The sequence below is a fragment of the Ursus maritimus genome, assembly GCF_017311325.1.
Source record: "Ursus maritimus isolate PB19 chromosome Y unlocalized genomic scaffold, ASM1731132v1 scaffold_Y1, whole genome shotgun sequence".
Classification (NCBI taxonomy): Eukaryota; Metazoa; Chordata; class Mammalia; order Carnivora; family Ursidae; genus Ursus; species Ursus maritimus.
This window is the reverse complement of record NW_024423324.1, coordinates 373,678-385,107: the sequence shown is the minus strand read 5'-3', so window position 1 is coordinate 385,107 and position 11,430 is coordinate 373,678. Positions and strand designations below refer to the sequence as shown.

At 42.2% G+C, this 11,430-nt stretch overlaps 1 protein-coding gene across 2 annotated transcripts in view; it reads left to right on the top strand.

Moving 5' to 3' along the window:
* LOC103681303 (lysine-specific demethylase 5D) overlaps positions 1-8,730 on the top strand; it is a 10,372-nt gene extending 1,642 nt beyond the window's left edge. The window contains exons 2-15 of one of the 2 annotated variants that reach the window (XM_040636012.1): positions 530-649; positions 773-967; positions 1,242-1,423; positions 1,507-1,631; positions 1,757-1,904; positions 3,435-3,531; positions 4,739-4,866; positions 5,285-5,423; positions 5,858-6,037; positions 6,170-6,307; positions 6,493-7,101; positions 7,377-7,449; positions 7,590-7,789; positions 7,878-8,730. In XM_040636012.1, the coding sequence (XP_040491946.1) occupies positions 530-649; positions 773-967; positions 1,242-1,423; positions 1,507-1,631; positions 1,757-1,904; positions 3,435-3,531; positions 4,739-4,866; positions 5,285-5,423; positions 5,858-6,037; positions 6,170-6,307; positions 6,493-7,101; positions 7,377-7,449; positions 7,590-7,789; positions 7,878-8,225 (2,682 nt within the window). In that variant the 3' untranslated portion in view covers positions 8,226-8,730. Of the gene's footprint in view, positions 1-529; positions 650-772; positions 968-1,159; positions 1,424-1,506; positions 1,632-1,756; positions 1,905-3,434; positions 3,532-4,507; positions 4,867-5,284; positions 5,424-5,857; positions 6,038-6,169; positions 6,308-6,492; positions 7,102-7,376; positions 7,450-7,589; positions 7,790-7,877 lie in introns of those variants that run through there. The other variant, XM_008710839.2, reaches the window with a different exon arrangement.
* Positions 8,731-11,430: the final 2,700 nt, after the last annotated feature.

The following is an 11,430-nucleotide window of genomic DNA, read 5'->3' as shown; positions in this document are numbered from 1 at the left end:
GTATTTGTAATTTATAATTTTACTACAGAGTTTTTAAAATACTTTGCTACTTTTTTGCTAGTTTAATCGTTCTTTTAGTACAGGGATGAGATTCTGGAGTTCCTTGTCCATCATTTGTGTTGATATCATGTCCTGATGTTTTTAAGTTATATTTCTTTATTTATTGAAGAAGTTAAGAATATTTATCATATTTTTTTACCATTCGTATTTCCTTCTTCAATTGCACATTGTTTTTCTTTGTCCCTTTCTTTGCATATCACCTTTTTTTTTTAATGGGCTCCATGCGGGCCTAGAGTCCACTGACTACCTCAACAGTGACATTTAGACATCATGTAAGATCAAGAGTTGGATGCTCAACCAACGAAGCCACCTATGTGCCCCATGTATCACTTTCAAACTTCACATTCTAATTTTCTTTTGTAAGGCATACATATGTGAAGATCAAGCCTATGCGCAAAATTTAAAGACATTAATAGGCACACATTCTATCATTAGTCCTGACTTATAGCCCCTTCTGTGTTCTTTCTAGGTTGTCCGCACAAACCAATGTGCAGGAGAATTTGTCATCACATTTCCTCGTGCTTACCACAGTGGCTTTAACCAAGGCTATAATTTTGCTGAGGCTGTCAATTTTTGCACTGCGGACTGGGTGAGTCTGGAGTGTGGTAGGCTTGTAGATAGAAAGGGATAAAGAATGTAGAGTGAGGTCGTTGTTGAGAAGGTAAATACTGTGGGCTGCAGATGGCCACACACAGTCTTGAACTACTTACAGCTACCTGCTGGACGCCAGTGCATTGAACACTACCGCCGGCTCCGGCGCTACTGTGTTTTCTCCCATGAGGAGCTCATCTGTAAGATGGCTGCCTTTCCAGAGAAGTTGGATCTGAATTTGGCTGTGGCGGTGCACAAGGAGATGTTCATTATGGTGCAAGAGGAGCGACGTTTACGAAAAGCTGTATTGGAGAAGGTGGGTGGTGGGAAGCATGGCTTAGGGATTCAGTAAAGCAAACTTCTGGAAGGGAGACAGATAAAAATTGAGTAGTCATTCAGTGCCTCATCTCTGACTCATACATTTTGAAGTGGAAAGGCAGAAAATATATGTGTTTATATTTTTTTCTTCCGATTTCTCTACAGCTATCCTTACAAGTTTGAGCCCACAGCAGGGCTCAGTGTTGGCTGAGGTGGGGTGTCTACAACCCTGCTCCTAGTCTTTACAGTGTATGTGGGTTGAACACCCCCAGGGCATCACGGAGGCTGAACGAGAGGCTTTTGAGCTGCTCCCAGATGATGAACGCCAGTGCATGAAGTGCAAGACAACATGCTTCCTATCAGCTCTAGCATGCTATGACTGCCCAGATGGCCTTGTCTGCCTTTTCCACATCAATGACCTCTGCAAGTGCTCGAGTAGTCGGCAGTATCTGCGGTGAGCCATGGGGTCTACTTAAAAGACACAGAGGAGGTTACAGAGATGGGCCGCATATGCATTTCCTTGCCCCCTTTCTTCAGGTATCGGTATACCTTGGATGAGCTTCCTGCCATGCTGCATAAGCTAAAGATTCGGGCTGAATCCTTTGACACATGGGCCAACAAAGTACGAGTGGCTTTGGATGTGGAGGATGGCCGAAAGCGCAGTAAGTGATGAGAAATGGAAAGACCCCCCTAGCAACCTGTTTCTTTTCTTCAGCACTCCCAAGTCTCCCTCTTCCACTTTTTCCTAATACTGTCTACTGTGTTCCAACTTTTACTCCATCTTCAGGCTTTGAAGAGCTAAGGGCACTGGAGTCTGAGGCTCGTGAGAGGAGGTTTCCTAACAGTGAGCTACTTCAGCGATTGAGGAACTGCCTAAATGAAGCAGAGGCTTGTGTCTCCCAAGTCCTGGGGCTGGTCAGTGGTCAAGATGCCAGGTATGTTAGAGAGGAGGGCAGAAAACGGATGTTAGTATATGAAAATGGACAACAAAATGGATAGGTCAGGGATGTGTGTTTGGTTGAGTTGTTAAGTGTCTGCATTTGGCTCAGGTCATGATCTTAAGGTCCCAGCAGTTCCTGCTCAGCATGGAGTCTGCTTCTCCCTCTGCTGCTCCACCTGCTCGTGCTCTTTCTCTCTGTCTGACAAATAAAGTCTTAAGAAAAAAGGTCATAAAGAATCCATGTAGTAAAAGTTAATAATTTATGTATGTGAACACATTAGTATCCAAAACTTACATATGTAACCTAGTTGAAGAAACATACTTACACCATCAATGACAATGAGAATGAAGATGCAGTAGAACCATTATAGTTCTACTTGTTAACAGATTTCATAAAATATTCATACATCAGATTTCCAGAAAATTAATTATTGGCTGTGTAGGTAAATACAGTTTTGGACATTAAATTTTATTTATCTCTTAGTTGCAAAATGCGTATAAACATAGATAAGTTTTCTAAAAGTTAGGTGAGTATATACATGTTTTGTAAATTTCACATAACACAAACAGCTGGAGGCATTAATCACAATATCTCAAAGTCAGATATTTTCAAATTCAGAGAATTTTTTTAAAAAATTAAAGGTCAAAGTAGTAATGAATTCCCTTTTTATACGCAATGTCTTTTTTTTGTCTACTTCAAAAGAAAGCAAAATTTTCCTAACTTCCTAATTTTTCCTAACTTTCCGAACCTGGTGACATTCATCAGTTGGCTGTGGGTTTTAATATTTGTGATCTGAATCTGCCTCAAGTTCTAATTCATCTGACTTCTGGCCTCTCTAATTCTTCTTGCTTATGCACAATTACACTGAAGAGTACATTTAAAAACTTAGTACTTTGCACTATTACATTTTTCACATAATGAGCTCTTCTTCATTCCTCTTTAGTCTACAGTCATGTGTCCTTTATTACTTTCAGACTTCTGTATCATAACATTCCTTATTTCTTAATTCTTTTGTCTCTTTTTCTTAAAAATTCTGATACTTATTTTAAATGTAATTAACATGTTTTATTTTTAGTCTCACTCTGAAAGGTACTACTCTTAGATACTATTGGATCTTTATTTTTATATTTCCTTCTTATACTTCATTTTGTTTTCCTTATAACCCTTAATTAGTATTGTAAACAGAAGCTTTGTAGAAGTCATCTCACATTGTTGTTCTCTGAAAAAGAAATGTTTGTATTTATTTTTATTTTGTATCTAATGGTATCCCAGAAAGCACACATTCTTCAGAAACTTGTATTGTCTCACTTTGATATCTTCACTGTTTTCTAACAGTTTCAAGTACAAAATGTTTTCACGTTTTTTTCATCTTAACTTACTGGTTCATGGTCCCTGAACTTTGAAGTGGCTTCAAAGATATTACTGTAACACAGAAATAAGATAAAGATGTTGGGTTACTGAAAATGCATGCACTATGGCCTTAGCAGATTTAGTGAATGAATCTTTTCTGTCTTACTCCTGCAGGATTGAAACTCCACAACCAACTGTGACTGAGTTACGAGTACTTCTTGAGCAGATGGGCAGCCTTCCATGTGCCATGCATCAAATTGGGGATGTTAAGGTAAATATGGAATTCTTTTTTTTTTTTTAAGATTTTATTTATTTATTTGACAGAGAGAGACAATGAGAGAGGGAACACAAGCAAGGGGCATGTGAGAGGGAGAAGCAGCCTTCCTGCAGAGCAGGGAGCCCGACGGGGGCACCAAAGGCCTGGGCCAAAGGCAAACGCTAATGACTGAGCCACCCCGGTGCCCTTGATGGAATTCTTGTTTAGAATAGATACTAGCAGGGGCGCTGGGGTGGCTCAGTCATTAAGCATCTGCCTTCGCCTCTGGGTGTGATCCCAGCGTTGTGGGATCGAGCCCCCCATCAGGCTCCTCCACTGTGAGCCTGCTTCTTCCTCTCCCACTCCCCCTGCTTGTGTTCCCTGTCTCTCTGGCTGTCTCTCTCTGCCAAATAAATAAATAAAATCTTTAAAAACAACAACAACAATAGATACTAGCAAAATCTGGGATACCAGTGAAGCTTGAGACCCTGATCATTCTAAGTAGCTTCTTATAATACACTTTTCTTACAACTTACAGGGTTGGGTGGTTTAGTACTATTTGTATTATAATAGCTTCATAGCTTTTCAGCTTCATAACTATATAATCCATAGCTATATAGTTCAGGCAGATACCCTCCCAAGCAAAAATAATAAAAATACTGAACACAGGGCTACATATCTATGTGGCTCTTGACTTTGGAGAATTTAAAGGAGATAGGCAGATTTTTTCATAATTTAGAGTTTCAGAAAGCTTTCTGAAATGGTAAGATCGTATTAAAGTGGGCCTGAAAGGGTAAATTTGAGATAACTAAAGGAAAAGCAAGGTTATCATGGCAAATAAAGGATTTTGTTGATAGTAAGTATATCGCGTCTTACTATATGATTGAAGATAAGTGTAAATGCCTAAGAGAGAAGATAAGGGAATAGATTGAGGGCAGGTGGTTCCATCTAGATGACTAAAGAGTCTCTTCTTTATTGAATATCTTTGCAGGATGTTCTGGAACAGGTGGAGGCCTACCAAATTGAGGCCCGAGAGGCCCTGGCCTCACTGCCCCCCAGTGTAGGGCTGTTGCAGTCCTTGTTGGAGAAGGGGCAGCAGCTGGGTATAGAGGTGCCTGAAGCCTATGAGCTCCAGCAACAGGTGGAGCAGGCACAATGGCTAGACGAGGTGAAGCAGGCACTGGCTCCTTCAGCTCAAAGGGGCTCTCTTGTCATCATGCAGGAGCTCTTGGTTACAGGTGCCAAGATAGCCTCCAGCCCTTCTGTGGACAAGGCCCGGGCAGAGCTTCAGGAGCTGCTGACCATTGCAGAGCGCTGGGAAGAAAAGGCCCATTTCTGCCTGGAGGCCAGGTGGGGCCCAGTCTTTCTGCATATATACTGTGTAACTCCTGTCCTCAGAGTTTGGAGGTGATCCTAAGGATGGCTTTAGTCGGTGACCCTGACACCAGACCCCTAGTTAGGCATCTGCTAAACTGTAAAGGATTGGTATGACATGTCATCCAGTCCTCTTTTTACTACTGTATTAGAAGGCAGTAATTGAGGAAATACTTGTGGGCCTAGTTCTCAAATCACAGATACCAGACATCACTTAATAAGAGACCCAGATGGCTGCTTTAGTGTTTCAAGTTCTTGAGACAGTTACTATTTTGCTTAGTTACTATTTTGAACTTTTTGTTGTTTATGGTTTTGATAGAGAAATCTAGGACCAAAAAAATGCCTATGTATTTAACATTGAAGGATGTATTTCTATTTTTCCAAACATTTTTAGGCAGAAGCATCCACCAGCTATATTGGAAGCCATAATCCGTGAGGCAGAAAATATCCCAGTTTACCTGCCTAATATCCAAGCACTGAAAGATGCTCTGGCTAAAGCACAGGCTTGGATTGCTGATGTGGACGAGATCCAAGTAAGGACTTGTCTCCTACTTTCGTAGTGCAGGTGTATAGGCAGAAGAAACACAATTTTGCCTTTGGCTCTTTAATAACAGAGTTCTCCTGTGCTGGTAAGTAAAGGTGGCAGGTTAGAGCTGTGATGATATCAGGGTAAAAATAACAGAAGGAGAACCACAGGTATGGGCCTACAGCTGAACATAGACTATCGCAAAGGAAGGGGCCAAAGGAAAGCAGAACAAAATAGTTGACCGGAAAGGGGAAATTTCTGCGCCAGTCAAGTAGAAGTGCTTGGTGATAGTGTTTGCTGTCCTGTTGTTTTCTATAGGATAGTCTTTTTTTTTTTTTTTTTTTTTAACATAACTAGGGAGCATGATGCTCAGCATTAGCCAGCACACATCTGAACACAATACTCATTGACATAATTTACTTTCTCCTGTCCCTATCGCAGAATGGTGACCACTACCCCTGCTTGGATGACTTGGAAGGCCTGGTGGCTATAGGCCGGGACCTGCCTGTGGGTTTGGAAGAGCTGAGACAGTTGGAGGTGCAGGTACTGACAGCACATTCATGGAGGGAGAAGGCCTCCAAGACTTTCCTCAAGAAGAATTCATGCTACACCCTCCTGGAGGTATGGCCTAAGAGTGCAACTCACATCCTCTCCTGCCTGTCACCTAGATTTTGTAAGAACATCAGGAATTGGGGATCTGGTGAGGGGAAGGGGGGGAACCCTAGCCATGCTCCCACTGTCTGCCTACTTCAGGTACTCTGCCCATGTGCAGATGCTGGCTCAGACACCAGCAAGCGTAGCCGGTGGATAGAGAAGGAATTGGGCTTCTACAGATCTGACACAGAGTTGCTGGGACTATCTGCGCAGGACCTCAGGGATCCAGGCTCTGTGGTAAGGACTTTGGGCATAGGTGGGGAGAAGAGCCTGGTGATGATAAGAGTATCTGAGCTGGGTGACTATAGGCAGAGCACTTGCTCTCTAAACCTCACGTGGTTTGTGAGTGAGATATTAAAGACACCAGAGAAGGGAATGGAATGGACTGCTGACTTTCTCTCCCTCTGTCCTGGGCATATCAGATCGTGGCCTTCAAGGACGGGGAGCAAAAGGAGAAGGAGGGTATCCTGCAGCTGCGTCGCATGAACTCTGCCAAGCCCAGTCCACTGGCATCATCAGCCACGGCTTCCTCTGCAACCTCTGTCTGTGTGTGTGGGCAGGTGCCGGCTGGGGTGGGAGCTCTGCAGTGTGACCTGTGTCAGGACTGGTTCCATGGGCGATGTGTGTCGGTACCCCGCCTCCTCAGCTCCCCGAGGCCCAGTCCCACCTCTTCCCCACTGCTGGCCTGGTGGGAGTGGGACACCAAATTCTTGTGTCCGCTGTGCATGCGCTCACGGCGCCCGCGCCTGGAGACCATCCTGGCACTGCTGGTAGCCCTGCAGAGACTGCCTGTGCGGCTGCCCGAGGGCGAGGCTCTGCAGTGTCTCACAGAGAGGGCCATCAGCTGGCAAGGCCGCGCCAGGCAGGCTTTGGCCTCTGAGGATGTGACTGCTCTGTTGGGACGGCTGGCTGAGCTTCGCCACCAACTGCAGGAGGAACCCACCAACTGCAGGCTGGAGGAGTCCCCTACCTACCCTGCAACCCCTGACTCTGATCCACACAGAGAAGGCAGTGGGAAGGATATGCCTAAGGTTAGCTGTCCAGCCCAGGTTGCTCTTAAATGTCTTTCTCCTGGCTGTACCCCTGTTTAGGCTCTACCCTCTGTCCTGTAATTTTTAGTGTCCCTTGATGTAACCTCCATGTCCCATTTTGCATCCCGTCTAGGTGTCTGACTGCTCCCTGCTGTCAGCCTGTATGTACCTTCCTCCTCCAGGAGGTAAAGGTCCTAAGTTTGGAGTTGGTGCAAAAAATTTTAGGACCTGGTTTTTCTATTACCGGTTACCATACGCATTCTTATTTTCCTTAGCAGGCTCCAGGGTTGCTGTTGAATGTGGACAGTATGACCAGTCATGAGAAGGTAGCCCCTGTTCAGGGCTCAGGTAAGACATGTAGGTCTGGCTTTGGGTAGGCTGTTGAGTAGATACCACAAAGGCGACCTGTTTGGTTGTTGACTCTGTCATGGTGTTGGGGATAAGACTAGACATAGCCTCTAACTCAGCCTGTTCCTGAAATTTCCCAGGCCTGGAGGTATTGTCCTCACTATTGCCACAGTTGACTGGCCCTGTATTGAATCTGCCTGAGGCAACCCGAGCCCCGCTGGAGGAGCTCATGTTGGAGGGGGATCTGCTTGAGGTGACTCTGGATGAGAATCATAGCATTTGGCAGCTGCTGCAAGCTGGACAGCCTCCAGACGTGGAGCGGATTCGTACACTTCTAGAGGTGAGGAAAAGGGTCATGGACAGGGCCAGGAGATTAGGCCTGACCACTGGTCCACAAGTACTTTCTGCTTGCCTATATATCATTGTAGCTGGAGAAGCCTGAGCATAAAGGAAATCGGACAAGAGGCCGGGCATTGGAGAAGCGAAGGCGGCGGCAACAGCAGAAAATAGATCTGGGTAGAAAAAGTAAAGATCTTGTTCAAGAAGAGCTGCAGTCAAAAAAGGCCCGGAACTCAGGGATTAAGCCTAAGGAGGGCCAAGAAGAGTTTGAGGACGAAACAGATAGTGAAAATATTTTCCTGACATCTACAGACCATAGACCCATCTTGAAAGGGAACCAAAATACTTTCCACCAGAACAATTCAGGTTCTGTAGTCTCTTTTCCTTCCTTAACCCCTTTGCTACACCATTCCTGCCCTCAACAGGAAGAGTTATGACAGCAAGCACAAAAGGGTTTTTTTAAATCCACTGACTCTTGAACCTTCCTAGGTCCTGAACTTTTTTTCTTATCTAGAATTTGTCATTTCAGAGTTTTGATACCTTAACTCTTAAAAGCAATGTTTTTAGCTCAGTTCCTAAGGTCACTGCTCTGTGTGCCTCTTCCCAGAAGTGTCTCGCCAGCATTACTGGGACTAGCCTACAGTGAATGATTTCCCAAGCCAGTTTCATTCTGCACTTGGGCAAATAAAACTTGACAAAGGCAAATATATCTATTTCTTTTTTTTTCCTCCCTTCTTTCTTTTATTTTTAAAATTTTTGGTGTTTCAAGGCTCCTTTTCTTTTCTCACCTTGGTTCACCTATAAGAAAAGACATTGTGTTATGTAATTACTTGTTAAGGCCAAAAAAACAGAACAAAACAAAAAGTTCTTGGTTCAGACTGTTGTCTATTTTAATTTGATTCCCTTTGTTAAAAATAAAACAGTAGTTGGTGTGTTTTAAAACTGTGGATCTGATTTGAATTTTTTTCAATGTAACAGTGAAGGACTTAAGATGAGAAGCTTAAAAACTTGGTTTCAGCCGTCATACTTTTTTTTGTTGGGTGTGTGAAGAGTCAGCTTATGTAATGTACATTTAAATCAAGGTCTTTTACTCTTCTGTGGATTCCATTGGGGAATTATTCATTCTCCATTGAATCATTTTGTTATTCCTTTGTTGGAAATCTCTCGGTTGTACTTCTGTCTGTAATGTTCTCTTCATTATTGATTCATATGTTTATTTCTTTAGCAGGACTCCATTGTCTTCATTACTGTAACTTTCAGTAAGTAACTTTCAGTTAGCCTCTCCCTCTTTATGCTGTTTCATACAGTTTTAGTAGTCTGGTACCAACATTTTTTTCCTGTATACACTTCACTTTTGCCTCCTGAATTTGATAGAGCCTAACTTGAACAATTTATTATACCTCTTACCTTTTCCTGTTTTTTTTTTTTAGGTGATAAAATATGATATCTGATACATTTCTTCTAAAAGTTCACAAAGATAAACATGTAAATATCTCAAGCAAGAGCAGTATAACAACCTTAGGTTACATGTATTTTTTTGTGTGTCTCAGTGATCCACTCATACACATTGCTTTTCTCAGTCTTTTTCAGAAATCAGATTTTGTGGATCTGGTTTCAGTCTCTTAAATGAATGCTTTGCTTTTATTCCTGCTTACCCAGCCAGTGTAGACCTATTTCTCTGTATACATTTTTTTAAAAGATTTTATTTATTTATTTGAGAGACAGAGAGCATTAGCAAGGGGAGCAGCAGAGGGAGAGGGAGAAGCTGACTCCCATCTGAACAGGGAGCCCGATGTAGGGCTGGATCCCAGGACTCTGAGATCATGACATGAGCCAAAGGCAGACCTTTAACCAATTGAGCCACCCAGGCACCTGGTGTGTATAATATTTCATACCTATAATTGTTGCCACCATCCTAGTTGTCTTCTCCCTCTTATTTCGTGTGTGTCTTTTCCACTCTATCAGGTAATCCTCAGGCATAACTTTGTTGCTTATGAACATAACCATAGCACCCTACCCCAGTTTTAGTTTCTTCACCTGTCAAAAAAAATCAATGATAGCTTACTGTAACATATCAATCAAATTAAATAAATGTGAAGTCTTGTGCTGTTTCATCTACATACAAGAATTATTTCTGAAGTTTTATAGGTATTCTCCCACACGAATGTGGTGGGTTTGTGATTCTCAGTGCGCACTCTGAAAATTTTTATTAATTCTCCAAGGGAATATCTTTAAAATACAGAATTTGCTTCCTGTATTTGTTTCCCCACAGTTTATAGTTGCACATCACCATTTGAGAATCACTGTGTAATGGAAAATACTCATAATAGAGTGAAAAAATTGAGACCTTCTACCTACAATAATCTTACTAAGTGCTCAGCCAAAAATTCGTCCTCTCTGGGTCAGGTGCAACACAAGGACGATTGTACATCTTTTTGTAGGCCATCTTTGTTTTACTTCAGGAGCGAGCTCTAATATGAAACCAAACACAAAGATGCGTCATTAAGTTTTGCATATAAATGCTGGTTACTCTGTGATTATAGCTTGAATTAAGAAACCAAGTATGTAGCAGAAAGTTAATTTCCAAAGCCATTTAGTGTTTTGTAATAGTGATTCAGGGTAATCTTCTCTTGTAGGAAAATTTTCATCTTGATTTTGATGGAAAAAAAATTGTAATATAACCTTATGATTACTAAGCCTTCAGAGTCCTATATGGTATGGTTTATAGGCTATTCACCTTCTGTTTCTGACACAAATTCATGGAACTAATAATGTTTCTGTTCATGAGAATAAAGTTCATTGACACTATTGATATAGCAATACATGATAAATACAATTATAACACCTTATATTTCAAAACGTCTTTGTTTTACCCATTTTTTTCACCACCACTTTTTTTTTTTTTTAATGATTTTTTATTATATTATGTTAGTCACCATACAGTACATCCCCGGTTTCCGATGTAAGGCTCGATGATTCATTAGTTGTGTATAACACCCAGTGCACCATGCAATACGTGCCCTCCTTACTACCCATCACCGGTCTATCCCATTCCCCCACCCCTCTCCCCTCTGAAGTCCTCAGTTTTTTTCTCCTAGTCCATAGTCTCTCATGTTTCATTCCCCCTTCTGATTACCCCCCTTTCTTTATCCCTTTCTTCCCCTACCGATCATCCTAGTTCTTATGTTCCATAGATGAGAGAAATCATATGATAGTTGTCTTTCTCTGCTTGACTTATTTCACTTAGCATTATCTCCTCCAGTGCCGTCCATGTTGTAGCAAATGTTGAGAACTCGTTCTTTCTGATAGCTGAGTAATATTCCATTGTATATATGGACCACAGCTTCTTAATCCAGTCATCTGTTGAAGGGCATCTCAGCTCCTTCTACGATTTAGCTATTGGGGACAATGCTGCTATGAACATTGGGGTGCATATGGCCCTTCTCTTCACTACGTCTGTATCTCTGGGGTAAATACCCAGTACTGCAATTGTTGGTTCACAGGGTAGCTCAATTTTTAACTTTTTAAGGGACCTCCACAGTGTTTTCCAGAGTGGCTGTAACAACTTGCATTCCCACCAACAATGTAGGAGGGATCCCCTTTCTTCACATCCTCTCCAACAATTGTTGTTTCTTGCCTTGT